The sequence below is a fragment of the Bombina bombina genome, chromosome 3 (assembly GCF_027579735.1).
Source record: "Bombina bombina isolate aBomBom1 chromosome 3, aBomBom1.pri, whole genome shotgun sequence".
Taxonomy (NCBI): domain Eukaryota; kingdom Metazoa; phylum Chordata; class Amphibia; order Anura; family Bombinatoridae; genus Bombina; species Bombina bombina.
In genome coordinates this window covers 312,620,501-312,637,070 of record NC_069501.1, presented here as the reverse complement: position 1 = coordinate 312,637,070, position 16,570 = coordinate 312,620,501, and the positions used below count along the sequence as shown (strand labels likewise).

General features: G+C 39.3%; 1 protein-coding gene across 1 annotated transcript in view; it reads right to left on the bottom strand.

Moving 5' to 3' along the window:
- The window catches only part of POLA1 (DNA polymerase alpha 1, catalytic subunit), a 1,417,985-nt gene that overhangs the window by 548,843 nt on the left and 852,572 nt on the right, over positions 1-16,570 (bottom strand). Inside the window, exon 32 of the mRNA XM_053705268.1 lies at positions 9,912-10,093. Within this exon, the coding sequence (XP_053561243.1) occupies positions 9,912-10,093 (182 nt within the window). The remainder of the gene's footprint in view (positions 1-9,911; positions 10,094-16,570) is intronic.

Genomic DNA, 16,570 nt, shown 5'->3' with positions numbered 1-16,570 from the left:
GGAGATGCAGGTACTGACACGTGAGGCGAGTTAGTCGGCATAACTCTCCCCTCGTTGTTTGGTGAAATTTGTTCAATTTGTACAGATTGACTTTTATTTAAAGTAGCATCAATACAGTTAGTACATAAATTTCTATTGGGCTCCACTTTGGCATTGCAACAAATGACACAGGTATCTTCCTCTGAATCAGACATGTTTAACACACTAGCAAATAAACTTGCAACTTGGAATACAATTCTATTAGAATATTATTAAAAACGTACTGTGCCTTTAAGAAGCACAGAAGATTTATGACAGTTGAAAATTAATAAATTGAAACAGTTATAGCCTCAATCCTTGTAAACAACACAACTTTAGCAAAGGTTTGATCCCATTAGCAAAAGACAACTAATTCTGAAAGCAGAAAAAAAATTACAGAATAAACGTTTTTTTATATCTCAGTCAACTATAATCTCACAGCTCTGCTGAGAGAAATTACCTCCCTCAAAACAAGTTTTGAAGACCCCTGAGCTCTGTAGAGATGAACCGGATCATGCAGGAAATACAATGAGCTGCTGACTGAAATTTCTGATGCGTAGCAAAAGCGCCAAAAAACGGCCCCTCCCCCTCACACACAGCAGTGAGAGAGAAAAGAAACTGTCAGAAAAAAGATCAAGCAACTGCCAAGTGGAAAAATAGTGCCCAAACATTTATTCACTCAGTACCTCAGCAAATGAAAACGATTTTACATTCCAGCAAAAACGTTAAACATAATTTCTTAGTTATTAAAAAGTTTTATGTATTTCTTACAGTGTAATTCCAGTGAAGTACCATTCCCCAGAATACTGAAGTGTAAAGTATACATACATGACATTATATCGGTATGGCAGGATTTTCTCATCAATTCCATTGTCAGAAAATAAAAGCTGCTACATACCTCTATGCAGATTCATCTGCCTGCTGTCCCCTGATCTGAAGTTTACCTCTCCTCAGATGGCCGAGAAACAGCAATGTGATCTTAACTACTCCGGCTAAAATCATAGTAAAACTCTGGTAGATTCTTCTTCAAACTCTGCCAGAGAGGTAATAACACACTCCGGTGCTATTTTAAAATAACAAACTTTTGATTGAAGATACAAAACTAAGTATAATCACCATAGTCCTCTCACACATCCTATCTAGTCGTTGGGTGCAAGAGAATGACTGGGAGTGACGTAGAGGGGAGGAGCTATATGCAGCTCTGCTGGGTGAATCCTCTTGCACTTCCTGTTGGGGAGGAGTAATATCCCAGAAGTAATGATGACCCGTGGACTGATCACACTTAACAGAAGAAAAAACGGGAGGGCAAAAGAGGTGGACCCTAATCTGAGGGCAACACAGCCTGCAAAACCTCTCTCCCAAAAGCTGCATCCGCCAAAGCAAAAACATCAAATTTGTAAAACTTTGCAAAAGTATATAAGGAGGACCAAGTAGCTGCCTTACAAATCTGCTCCACAGAGGCCTCATTCTTAAAAGCCATGAAGAGGCCACAGCCCTAGTTGAGTGAGCTGTAATCCTCTGAGAAGGCTTATGTCCCGCTGTCTCATAGGCCAAGCAAATTAAGCTCCTCAACCAAAAGGATAGGGAAGTGGAAGAGGCATTCTGCTCCCTGCGCTTCCCCGTAAACACAACAAATAAAGATGAAGTCTGTCTGAATTCTTTGGTGGCCTTAAGATAGAACTTCAAGGCTCGAACCACATCCAAATTATGAAGCAACCTTTCCTTTAAAGAAGAACGGTTAGGACACAAGGAAGGAACCACTATCTCCTGATTGATGTTACGATTCGACACAACCTTGAGAAGAAATCCCAACCTAGTGGGAAGACCAGCCTTATCGGCGTAAACAAACAGATAAGGAGGCTCACATTGCAAGGCCGCCAACTCAGACTCTGCGTGCCGATGCAATAGCCAGTAGGAATAGAACCTTCCAAGAAAGTTTTAATGTCAAGCGAATGCATAGGCTCAAACGGAGCCTTCTGCAAAATCTTAAGTACCAAGTTCAAGATCTGTAAGGAATATCTTCATGGATATGGAATCTATGATCATGCCCAGATATTCCACTCTGTAGCTGGGAACCAGGGAACTCTTTCCCTTGTTTATCTTCCATCCATGGGATCGAAGAAGAAGAGTCCTCAAATGGTCCTCTGCTAGACTGCATGACGAAGTCTGTACCAGGATGTCGTCCAGGTAAGGTGCCACTGCAATACCGCTGGCTTTTGCTGCTGCGATCAGCGCTCCCAGAACCTTCGTAAAGACTCTAGGGGCAGTCGCCAAACTGAACGGTAGGGCCACAAACTGGAAGTGTTGGTCTAGAAAGGCAAATCTTAGGAATCTGAAGGGATCCTTGTGGATTGGCACGTGAAGGTAAGCATCCTACAAATCTATTATAGTCATGAACTGTCTCTCTTGAACTAGGGGCAGAATGGACCTGTTCGTCTCCATCTTGAATGATGGTACCAACAGAAATTTGTTTAGGCACTTTAGGTCTAGAATTGGGTGAAGCGTGCCCTCCTTTGGGACCACAAAAAGGTTTAAATAATACCGCAGACCTCTTTCCGCTAGAGGAACTGGTACGATTACTCCGAGAGAGGAGAGATCCCTCACGCACTCTAGAAAGGCATCTCTCTTCTCTTGACTTGAAGATAGGTTTGACAGAAGGAATCTGTCCCTGGGTGGATGAGTCTTGAACCCTATCTTGTATCCCTGGGCGATGACCTTAAGAACCCAAGAATCCTGAACGTGTCTCATCCAAGCCTCCGCGAAAAGCGATAGTCTGCCTCCTATGTGATCCAGAGAAGGATCGGGGGCTGTCCCTTAATGCCGATTTTGTCTCTGCGGACATCTTGCTCTGCTTGGCTTTGCTCCAAGATTGAGCAGGTTTCCAAGATCCCTTGGACTGCTCAGATTTTGCAGCAGGTTGCTGGTGTTGGGACTTGTCCGAACGAAAGGGACGAAAAGTAGACCCCTTAGGCTTATTCTTATCCAGCGGTAGGAAAGCACCCTTGCCTCCCATGACAGTGGATATAGGCATGGCATGGACTAGATATATAGATATACTAGATATCAAGTAGGTGGGAATAGACCTAGAATTATCCAAATGTGTCCTTATATATACAATATAAATGGCCCCAAGGTGTTGTGTATAAACAAACCCTTTTACCAATACAACTAAAATATAGTTGCAGAAAAGTATACACATATAGCACTCTAATCCCACACTGGATTGGTAAAGGATGATATATTATACATCAAAAAAAAAGAAAAAAAAAGAAAAGAAAATGTAAACTTTATTAGATATCCTTAAAAATGGGTGCTTTAAAATCAACAAGAGATATGAGGGTTCATCACCATATAATGTACTGGTAATATTTATAGCAGGAAAAAAGTACTTTACAATTGAGTAGGTCAATATAATGGTGGGGTGACTATAGTAGAGAGCCTATAATAAATATGTCCCTATAATGTAATGTTAAAGCTCTGGAATTGATTGAGGTCTAGCAAGTTGATTCCCCAAACTAGTGTTAGTGCAAACTGTATCGATTTAGATGATACAATGTGTTTATGTTCCCCTCTAAGGAGGTTATTCAGGACTTAAAGGGTCACTGAACCCAAAATTTTTCTTTTGTGATACAGATAGATCATGAAATTTTAAGCAACTTTATAATTTACTCCTATTATCAAATTTTCTTCATTCTCTTGTTATCTTTATTTGAAATGCAAGAATGTAAGTTTAGATGCCGGCCCGTTTTTGGTTAACAACCTGGGTTGTCCTTGCTGATTGGTGGATACATTCATCCACCAATAAAAAAAGTGCTGTCCAGAGTCCTGAACCAAAAAAAAAAAAAGGGTTAGATGCCTTCTTTTTCAAATAAAGATAACAAGAGATCGAAGAAAAATTAATAGGCGTAAATTAGAAAGTTGCTTAAAATTGCATGCTCTCTGAATCACGAAAGAGAAGATTTGGGTTCAGTGTCCCTTTAATCTTGAGATAATTTAACTAGATCCAACAGTTACAGCAGATTAGATTGGTTATGTATGTGCATTTATATTGAGATGCCTCATGGATTTGTGCTCTGATTCTTATGGTCAGTAAAATTTTACTTTTGGTAATAAACTAAATATATAGTCCCTAAATAGTTGGATATGAAGAATCCAAAATTGCAATTTACTGCACGTTTTTAAGAGTTATTAGAAATATTTATATATGTGTATATTTTCAGGAGATCTCAATAGATTTAAGTGCCACTAGTACTGGGATGTAACCTATTATCCCAAATCGTCGTTATGGTATAAAGTTACAGAAGCTATATAGTATGATTCTATAGTACACTTTGCGGTCTAGGCGTTTTATTTTATTTGCAGGGCTGCAGCAGATGTGCTGAGTGAAAGTATAACTGCTATGATTGTCCACTTGGCTATCTGAATATACCTGTGACTATAATGCTGCATCTAGTATTGTTTCAAGAAGTGTGGATATTATTAGGTACGTTATAATATTACTACTTACTAAATAACAGTGCCGTGTATGATAGCTACAATGTTACTTGGACAATGTATCCACATGAGAATGTTAACTAGGTAACTACTAGATAGCTATGTCCTAGAGTGTATAGTCACCATAATATCTGGTTAAAAATTATTTGGTCATAGATCTCAGTACTTTATACCTTAAATATATTACACAAGTATGTTCATGATCTCTGTTGAACATGCCCCAACGGAAGTAGTTCTTGTGAATTCAGTACGTTAAAATTACGGCTTGTTAGATCTTATGCAAATTAGTAAAGAGGCATATGTCTCCGATACTTGTTCATCAAAATTTCATAACGCAATGTAAGTTATATTACTCCAGAATTAAATAGTTATAAAGGGGCGTATCGATCTGAAATTGCACCTCAGTAATGAGTTAAATCATTTAAACCAAAACTTACACGACCTCCGGTCTGTGCCTGCTGTAACAAAGTCAAGCCCCTAATAAATGACCTAACTAATCTGAGTATACATTTGTTGTCAGCTCAGATATCATCTAGGTAAACCTAATTTACGATGGGTCCCATATGCCCTTCCCCCAGACATGTTTTGTCGGCTACTCCGGCTTTTTCGAAAGGCCCTCCTTAAAGGGACATTATACACTCATTTTTTTCTTTGCATAAATGTTTTGTAGATTATCTATTTATATAGCCCATAAAGTTTTCTTTTTTAAAAAATGTATAGGTTTTGCTTATTTTTAAATAACATTGCTGTGATCTTCAGACTCCTAACCAAGCCCCAAAGTTTTATGTGAATACCGTCAGCTACCTTCTCCAGCTTGCTCCTGTTTGTGTAAAGGGTCTTTTCATATGCAAAAGAAGGGGGAGGGGGGAGTGTCTTATCGCCCACAACTTAGAACTTCTAAGTAAGTTTTAAAACAGTTTTATACTGGATTTTTATATCAGTATCTGTGCATCTTATTCTTTATAGTAGTGTCTATTACATGCAGTTATATGAAAATGAGTGTATACTGTCCCTTTAAAGGGGAACATAAACACGTATCATCTAAATCGATACTGTTTGCGCCAAGCACTAACACTAGTTTGGGGAATCAACTTGCTAGACCTCAATCAATTTTAAAGCCGTAACATTACATTATAGGGACCTATTTATTATAGGCCCTCTACTATAGTCACCCCACCATTATATTGACCTGCTTAATTGTAAAGTACTTTTTTCCGGGTACAAATATTACCAGGACATTATAAGGTGATGAACCCTCATATCTCTTGTTGATTTTAAAGCACCCATTTTTAAGAATATCTAATAAAGTTTACATTTTTTATTTTGTTGATGTATACCATCCTATACCAATATAAATAAGTGTGTGGGATTAGAGTGCTATATGTGTATACTTTTTTTGCAACTATCTTTTAGTTGTAGTGCCAAAAAGAACTTTCCCATGAAACGGGAGGGATAGTAATCTAGATATGGAAGTCATGTCAGAAGACCACGACGTTAACCACAAAGCCCTACAGGCTAGAACAGAGAACCCTAATGTCTTGGCATTCAGGCGAATAATCTACATATTGGCATAACAGAGGAACAAATTAAGACCTTAAGGGTAGCCAATTCATTCATCTATCTCCTCGAGGGGAGTCTGCACCTCGATCATAGCTGACAGAGCGTCACACCAGTAGTTAGCAGCTCCAGCCAGTGCAGTGACCGCTGCTGCCGGTTGAAATACAAACCCTTCGAGTTAAAACATTTTTCTCAACATGGATTCTAATTTTGTTATTCATGGGCTCTTTGAACGACAAACTATCCTCAAGTGGGAAAGTTGTATGCTTAGCGAACGTGGAGATGGCTCCATCCATCCATTTGCGCAAGAAGCGCAAATGCTCCATTTTAAACTAAGTCTGGCTCCTCCACAGCCGGAGGTCTAGATGTTGCAGATTCTGACCCAGAAAGAACATCCTCCGAGGAGTCTGAGTCTTCTTCACCAGCGGATAATCTGTCAGAGACATCCAATAGAGTAGATGACCCCTGGAACAGAAAGCTATGTTTCACCTTTCACTTGCGCTTAGCAGGGCGTGGTAAGGCATTGAAGGCCGCAAAGACCGCCGTTTGCAACTATTCAGCAAAATCTGGCGGCCAAAGAGCCCCTCCCGTGGGAGGATTAGTAGTGCCCTGGGGAGCTGCATGTGTAATCAGAGATAATTGTAGGGAAAGCACCTCGCGGGACGGAGAACCCTCAGAGGTGGATTGCTCAGTTGTACTAAATGTCTTATTCTTTTTAAATATTGCAATTTTATCAAAGCATGTGGAACATAGTTGAGCAGGCGGATCCACCGGAACCTCCACACAAACACAGGTATTAGATATGGTTAAAGACGGAGTACCCTCTAAAATAGCTTGCGCCTTTATTACGGACTAGATAGAATTCCAATGGCTGGGGCACTCACCACCTCCTATGACCCGGACCACAGAGAAACCGTTTTGTCTCTTGCAACCGCCGATCAAGAAAGAGGAAGTTAAAGAGGCCACATCCGGTCACATGGAGTGCTATGCAGGACCGCCCCTGGACTATAGAAAAAAACGTGCCAAAAAGAGGCCGCGCCGTTATCTCTCAAAAAAACCTTAGATTGCTAGAGCCTCATCTTACACATGTTGCAGCATCAAACACAAAGAATATTATGCATAAATCCCCCCCCCCTGTTCATATAATCCCCTCTCCGGGGATATTAACCCTGGTTTCTATACAGATAAAAGGAGATACACTGTGCCCCTGTCTTCTTGCGCTATGTGTATAAATGAAACAATCTTACCATTATCTATGCCGTGGAACAGGAACACGGCCTTTCAAGTGTGACAGGGTAGTAGCATCGCTCCTGACATGGACTTGAGAGCAGAAAGCAGGCAGCGAAACTCGTCAACGCTGATTGCTTAAGGAGCTGTTAATCTGAGTCTGAGTCGGGATGGTTTCGCAGTCCACGCTCTCACTGAGAGGCTGACAGGAATACTTAAAACTCCAGTTCCATTCCGAAGAGTACTACCCTCCATAAGAGACTAAACCGATTCTTCCGACACTTCTCTGCTAACCTCCTGTGATGAAAGGCAAAGGATGACTGTGGGATGAGGGGAGTGGGGAGGTATTTAAGCCTTTGGCTGGGGTGTCTTTGCCTCCTCCTGATGGCCAGGTTCTTATTTCCCAAAAGTAATGAATGCAGCTGTGGACTCTTTCCATTTAAGAAGAAAAAAGTGTATATATAAAAATGGTCTTACCCTCCTGGATCCATGCAGTGGAACAGGCACAGCCTCTCAAGTGTGACAGTCTTGCAGCAAGGCTTCTGACATGGACTAGAGTGTGTAACAGCAAGCAGTGAAACTCGTCAACACTGATTGCTCAGAAGCTGTTAGGCGACAGTCTGGATGTGTTCGCAGAAAAACTTTCCCTGCATCTCCCGACTAACTTTCATTAATACTCTCACTGAGAGGTTGACATGATAACTTAAAACTCCAGTCCTTTCTTGAAGGGAACATACCCATTACAGGACTATCCAAATCTTCTGACACTTCTCTGCCACCTCCTATAGTGCCGAAAAGTAAAGAATGACTGGGGGATAGAGGAAGTTGGAGGGATATTTAAGTATTTGGCTAGGGTGTCTTTGCCTCCTCCTGGTGGCCAAGTGTTGTATTCCCTAACAGTAAGGAATTAAGTTGTGGACTCTCCCTGCCTTATGGAAGGAAAGTAAGAAATTTAAAAGCGAAATTTTTCTTCTTGCAATTATTTTAAAAACATTTTGGAAAACTTCACAAAGAAGATCAGTGAAGATCTACCCCGTCATCCAACCTCTCTTGCTTGATCTGAACCGACAATAGAAGCCATAGATACAGCTATGGAATATTCCATTTGACCACAATTTTAGGTTTCATATCCCTTTAATGCTCAATACTGGTGAGCTATGGAGGTGCATTGTACTTTTCTGTCAGCGCCTTCATTTAACGTGCATTACCATCCTCTATAAGCACAGTGACAAGGATCTCAAAAGGAGCAATCAATTGTAAACAATGGAGTTGGCAGATAAATCCCCATTTCACCTGAGTGTGATGTGGATCACGCAAGGAGCAGCACAGTGTAGGCAAATGGATTGGCTAATAAATCCACATCACCAAGGAGATCTATATCATCTCCACACTAGATTTTCATTGTCTAGCTTAAACCTGCCTTACGCTTTTCTCCATCATAGGCACTCTGATGGAGAAATTGGTTCTCTGATTGGTTAGATAACTGCTATCAATGATGTGTAGGTTGACACTTTTTGACCAAGGGATTCAGGAAGAGTGGGAAGGAAAACTCAAGTATGTAGGGGTGTTTTTGGCTTATCCTAGTGAAGTGTAATCCCATATGTGATGTCTAATGGACTCTCACCATCCTATGAAAAAAACGCTTTACAATGCTTCTCTTACATATGAGAATATTTTTTCAGAACAGTTGACAATATAGATATAGAACATTCCAAGTATGTAAAGTCACTACTTTTCTATAGAAGTAGCAATGGTGTAAAATGGCACCCCGCCAAAATAGGACCAAAACCAGGTACTTGCAATGTATCACAACCGAGCTGGAATACTAATCACACAAGAAACCAGCAACATCACACGGGACTGTTTACGCACGTTTTACCCACTTCACAGACATACAGGCACTTCTATAGCGCCAAGTTGGTCTGTTGATGTGGTGTAAACTTCAGGAGGCGTACCCAGTATTCTCACTGTGGCTGCACCTACTGTGCTGCTAAGGCCAGGGAATGGTGCCAAGAAGTTCTTGCTGTGGTGTAGCTAGCAATTGGACTGAAATAGAGATTGATGTAAATTTTGTTGTGGGCCATTCAGATATTTTGTATTACTTTGCCAGACAGGTTTACTATAATTTTAGCATTTGCTGCAGTATTGTAGAAATTCTTTAAACTTGCTCTGCACATTTGGCTGATGGGCTTGGGTCTGTTCTGTTTTATTTTTTAATGTCTGATGATTTGGTGGTTAGGGGGCAGTATGAGAAATATATGTAATATAGATATAAGAATTCTGAATAAAACAGTAATATAAAATAAGAGTGCTTCATTCCTTTACTAGTGGTTGGATAAATTTTCATCCATTTTTTCTCTCTCTTTCATTTTGAACAACTGTGTTAATGTGAGTCTAGGTTAATTCATAAGTATATATTCACATGTAGAAACTACACATTTATTTTACAGCGGACAAGACAAAATATCTTCACTTTCATAGTGAGTTTCAGTTGGGTAAGTTAACTGATTAAAGCTTCCCCAAAAAGCATCTTCAGTTCTCCTTAATAGACAAACTTGATTACTTTACTATAGATAAAAGAATACAAAGTAAAAAGATTTTTAAAAACTACTGACCGATCCATCAAAAACATTGTCATATATGTTCTCAGTTCCACACTTTGGGCAAGGGAATTTGAATCGTTCACAGTCTTTGAATCTTTCTTCATCGGTGAGTTGAGTTGGTCCTCCAAGCAAAGCATCATTCTCTTCATCTTTCTGGTAGTGTTGATGAGTTCTAAACTGAGCAGGGTCAAGCCCTAAACAAAAAAAGTATAAAGGTTGTGTAAATTTAGGACAGAAAGAAATTGTTTTACTAGGTTCTAAAACTAGTTTCACGGTAGTTTGTAAACTTTCTTTCAACATACAACGGCATAGTTTTCTCTCCTTTAGTAATTATACAAATCCACATTTAGTTCCTATAAAAAGTCCCAGCTTCTCCAAAGACATCACATTGCTTAAAGTTTTTCTTTATAAATTGAATACATGGAACGTGTTTAATTTTTTGGAACTCATTACCTAAGCAGGTAGTAAATGCCAATACCTTTGATACATTTAGAAATAGTTTTAATTCTGTTTCTAGCCATAAATATATCTAGAAATATGATTGCTGGTGTTAAATGGGTCACCTTTTTAATGGGATTATTTTAAGATCAACTGGAGCTTTTACTGTAGATAAATTAAGATTTGTATGGTTGAACTCAAACTTCTGTCTTTTTCAATCTCACCTACTGTGTTACTTTTATCCAGTCCTTTAAATAAACTTGATAAATCGATTGCTTTCCTGATGGAGAGAGTCCACGATCCATTATTCCTGGGAATTACTCTTCCCTGTCATAAGGAGGCGGCAAAGATTCCCAAACCCAAAGAGCTCTATAAAACCCCTCCCATCTTTACTGGAAACTAGTATGACATATAGACAAGCAAAAGAGATAAGAAAAGAAATAAGAGCAAAAAAAATAGGAGCAGTGAAAAACGATGTTCAAAAATAAATAAACCATCACCAGAAAAATAACTGGGTGGGGTCTCGTGGACTTTTATCAACATGACAGAAATTAATTTTATCAGGTAAGCATAAAACATAATTTATATAAGAACTTACCAGATAAATTCATTTAATTCACAGTGGCAAGAGTCCATGAGCTAGTGACTTATGGGATATATACATTTCTACCAGGAAGGGGCAATGTTTCCCAAACCTCAAAATGCCTATAAATAAACCTCCTACCTCACTCATACCTTAGTTTAACGTGTAGCCACAAAGTGAGGTGTAAAAGAAGGCGTAAAAAGCATACAAAAAGGGGAACTGGAAAAAATAAAGTTTTTAATACAAAAATCATAACCACAAAAAATAGGGTGGGTCTCATGGACTCTTGCCACTATGAAGGAAATTAATTTAAATAAAATTAATTAATTGATTAATTTATCAGGTAAGTTCTTACATAAATTATGCTTTCTTTCATGTAATTAGCAAGAGTCCATGAGCTAGTGACGTATGGGATACAATACCCAAGATGTGGAATACCATGAGTCTCTAGAGAGGGAAGGATAAAATAACAGCTAAAGCCACTGAGAAATTAAATCCAAAATAATTAAGTTTTCTTTAAAAAAAAAAACTCAAATCAAAAAGGCATTAGAATCAAACAGACAACTGCCTGAAGAACCTTTCTACCAAAGGCTGCTTCTGAGAAAGCAAACATCAAAATGGTAGAATTTAATAAAACAAGAAGTTGCTGCTTTGCAAATTTGATCAACTGAAGCTTCATTCTTAAAGGGACACTGAACCCAAATGTTTTCTTTCTTGATTCAGATAGAGCATGCAATTTTAAGCAATTTTCTAATCGACTCCTATTATCAATTTTCCTTTGTTCTCTTGCTATCTTTATTTAAAAAAGAAGGCATCTAAGCTATTTTTTTTGGTCCAGACCTCTGTACAGCACTTTTTTATTGGTTGATGAAATTATCCACCAATCAGCAAGGACAACCCAGGTTGTTCACAAAAAATGTTTGGCATCTAAATTACATTCATGCATTTCAAATAAAGATACCAAGAGAATAAAGACAATTTGATAATAGGAGTAAATTAGAAAGTTGCTTAAAATGTCATGCTCTATCTGTATCACAAAAGTAAAAATTTGGGTTCAGTGTTCCTTTAAAAGCCCAAGAAGTGGCAACTGACCTAGTAGAATGAGCTGTAATTCTCGGAGGCGGAGACTACCTCACCTCCAAATAAGCTTTGTGAATCAAAAGTTTCAACCAAGATGCCAAAGAAATGCCAGAAGCTTTCTGACCTTTCCTGGAGCCAGAAAAAATAACAAATAGACTAGAAGTCTTTCTGAAATATTTAGTAGCCTCAACATAATATTTCAAAGCTCTTACCACATCCAAAGAATGTAAAGACCTTTCAAGAGTATTCATAGGATTAGGACACAAGGAAGGAACAACAATTTCCCTATTGATGTTGTTAGAATTCACAACTCTAGGCAAACATTTAAATGAAGTCCGCAAAACAGCTTTATCTTGATTGAAAATCAGATAAGGATGCATAGGCTCAAAAGAAGGAGCCTACAAAATCTTCAAAACCAAATTAAGACGCCAAGAAGGAGAAATAGATTAAATAACAGGTTTAATACAAATCAAAGCATGAACAAAACAGTGAATATCAGGAAGTTTAGCAATCTTTCTATGAAATAAGACTGAACAAGCAGAAATTTGTCTATTCAAAGAAACGGTAAAATCCTAAGAATTCTGAAAGAATGCCAATAAAAATTATGAGTGGAACACAATGAAATATAGGTTTTCCAAACCAGATGAGAAATATTCCTTGAAACAGACTTACGAGCCTGTATCATAGTGCTAATCAATGAGTCAGAGAAACCTCTATGACTAAGCACTAAGCGTTCAATTTCCATGCCTTCAAATTTAGAGATCTTGATGGAAAATGGCCCTTGAGACAGGAGGTCTGGCCTTAAAGGAAGTGGCCAAGGCTGGCAACTGGACATCCGGACAAGATTTGCATACCAAAACCTCTAAGGCTATACTGGTGCTATCAGAAACAGATGAGATTGTTCCAATATGATCTTGGAGATCACCCTTGGAAGAAGAACCAGAGGTAGAAAAATATAAGCAGGCTGGTAAAACCAAGGAACTGCTAAGGCATCCACCATCTCCGCCTGAGGATCCCTGGACCTCGAATGGTATCTGGGAAGCTTCTTGTTTAGATGAGAGGCCATCAGATCTATTTCTGGAAGATCCCACATCTGTACAAGATGAAAAAACATCTGGATGGAGAGACCACTCCCCCCAGATGTAAAGTCTGACGGCTGAGATAATTTGCTTCCCAATTGTCTACACCTGGGATATGAATCACAGATATTTGACAAGAGTTTGATTCAGCCCAAGAAAGTATCTGAAATACTTCTTTCATTGCTGAAGGACTGTGAGTCCCTCATTAATGATTGACATATGCCACTGTTGTGATATTGTCGGTTTGAAAACTAATGTAAAGCTCTCTCTTCAATAGAGGCCACGTTTGAAGAGCTCTGAAAATAGCAGAGTTCTAAAATAGTGATTGGTAACCTTGCCTATTGAGGTTTCCAATCCCCTTGGGCTGTCAGAGACATCAGACAGCTCCCCAACCTGTAAGACATGCACCTGTTGTGATCACAGTCCAGGTAGGACAAACAAATGAGGCCCCTTGAATAATAAGGTGATGATCCAACCACCAAGTCAGAGAGAGTTGAGTGCTGGGATTTAAGTATATCCGATGTGATATCGGAGTACAATCCCTGCACCATTGGTGCAACATGCAAAGCTGTAGAGGCCTCTTATGAAAACGAGCAAAGTGGATCACGTCTGATGCTGCAGTCATGCAAACTAAAACTTCCAAGCACATAACCACTGAAGGGAATGATAGAGACTGAAGGTTTAGACAAGCTAAAACATAATTTATGTAAGAACTTACCTGATAAATTCATTTCTTTCATATTAGCAAGAGTCCATGAGCTAGTGACGTATGGGATATACATTCCTACCAGGAGGGGCAAAGTTTCCCAAACCTCAAAATGCCTATAAATACACCCCTCACCACATCCACAATTCAGTTTAACGAATAGCCAAGAAGTGGGGTGATAAGAAAAAAGTGCGAAAGCATATAAAATAAGGAATTGGAATAATTGTGCTTAATACAAAAAAATCATGACCACCTCAAAAAAGGGTGGGCCTCATGGACTCTTGCTAATATGAAAGAAATGAATTTATCAGGTAAGTTCTTACATAAATTATGTTTTCTTTCATGTAATTAGCAAGAGTCCATAAGCTAGTGACGTATGGGATAATGAATACCCAAGATGTGGATCTTCCACGCAAGAGTCACTAGAGAGGGAGGGATAAAATAAAGACAGCCAATTCCGCTGAAAAATAATCCACACCCCAAAACAAAGTTTAAATCTTATAATGAAAAAAAATGAAATTATAAGCAGAAGAATCAAACTGAAACAGCTGCCTGAAGTACTTTTCTACCAAAAACTGCTTCAGAAGAAGAAAACACATCAAAATGGTAGAATTTAGTAAAAGTATGCAAAGAAGAACAAGTTATTGCTTTGCAAATCTGATCAACCGAAGCTTCATTCCTAAATGCCCAGGAAGTAGAGACTGACCTAGTCGAATGAGCTGTAATCCTTTGAGGCGGAGTTCTACTCGACTCGACATAAGCATGATGAATCAAGGATTTTAACCAAGATGCCAAAGAAAAGGCAGAAGCCTTTTGGCCTTTCCTAGAACCAGAAAAGATAACAAATAGACTAGAAGTCTTTCGGAAATCTTTAGTAGCTTCAACATATTTCAAAGCTCTAACTACATCCAAAGAATGCAACGATCTTTCGTTAGAGTTCTTAGGATTAGGACACAACGAAGGAACCACAATTTCTCTACTAAAGTTGTTAGAATTCACAACCTTAGGTAAAAATTTAAACGAAGTTCGCAAAACCGCCTTATCCTGATGAAAAATCAGAAAGAGCAGATAATTCAGAAACTCTTCAAGCAGAAGAGATGGCCAAAAGAAACCAAACTTTCCAAGAAAGTAATTTAATATCCAGCGAATGCATAGCTTCAAACGGAGGAGCTTGAAGAGCCCCCAGAACCAAATTCAAACTCCAAGGAGGAGAAATAGACCTAATGACAGGTTTAATACGAACCAAAGCTTGTACAAAACAATGAATATCAGGAAAAAGAACAGAAAGAGCAGAGATTTGTCCTTTCAAGGAACTTGCAGACAAACCTTTATCCAAACCATCCTGAAGAAACTGTAAAATTCTAGGAATTCTAAAAGAATGCCAAGAAAAATGATGAGAAGAACACCAAGAAATGTAAGTCTTCCAGACTCGATAATATATCTTCCTAGACACAGATTTACGAGCCTGTAACATAGTATTAATTACGGAGTCAGAGAAACCTCTATGACTGAGAATCAAGCGTTCAATCTCCATACCTTCAAATTTAAGGATTTGAGATCCTGATGGAAAAACGGACCTTGCGATAGAAGGTCTGGTCTTAACGGAAGAGTCCACGGTTGGCAAGTAGCCATCCGAACAAGATCCACATACCAAAACCTGTGAGGCCATGCTGGAGCCACCAGCAAAACAAACAAACGCTCCTTTAGAATCTTGGAAATCACTCTTGGAAGAAGAACTAGAGGCGGAAAGATATAGGCAGGATGATACTTCCAAGGAATTAACAATGCATCCACTGCTTCCGCCTGAGGATCCCTGGATCTGGACAGATACCTGGAAAGCTTCTTGTTTAGATGAGAAACCATCAGATCTATTTCTGGAAGTCCCCACATTTGAACAATCTGAAGAAATACCTCTGGGTGAAGAGACCATTTGCCCTTGATGTAATGTTTGGCGACTGAGATAATCCGCTTCCCAATTGTCTATACCTGGGATATGAACCGCAGAAATTAGACAGGAGCTGGATTCTGCCCATACAAGTATTCAAGATACTTCTTTCATAGCCAGAGGACTGTGAATCCCTCCTTGATGATATATGCCATGGTTGTGACATTGTCTGTCTGAAAACAAATGAACGACTCTCTCTTTAGAAGAGGCCACGACTGAAGAGCTCTGAAAATCGCACAGAGTTCCAAAATGTTGATTGGTAATCTCGCCTCCTGAGATTCCCAAACCCCTTGTGCTGTCAGAGACCCCCATACAGCTCCCCAACCTGTCAGACTTGCATCTGTTGAGATCACAGTCCAGGTTGGAAGAACAAAAGAAGCCCCCTGAACTAAACGATGATGGTCGGTCCACCCCGTTTAGAGAGTGTCGTACAATCGGTTTTAAAGATATTAATTGTGATATCTTTGTATAATCCTTGCACCACTGGTTCAGCATACAGAGCTGAAGAGGTCGCATGTGAAAACGAGCAAAGGGGATCGCGTCCGATGCAGCAGTCATAAGACCTAGAATTTCCATGCATAAGGAAAAAACGTAATGTGCCCCCACCAGCTGGACTGGAATGAGGGCCACACCTTCATGTGGACTTGGGAGCTGGCTTTGGCTTCCTAAAAGGCTTGGATTTATTCCAGACTGGAGATGGTTTCCTAACTGATACTGCTCCTGTAGGGGAAGGATCAGGTTTTTGTTCCTTATTGTGACGAAAGGAACGAAAACGATTAGCAGACCTAAATTTACCTTTAGATTTTTTATCCTGTGGTAAAAAAGTTCCTTTCCCCCCAG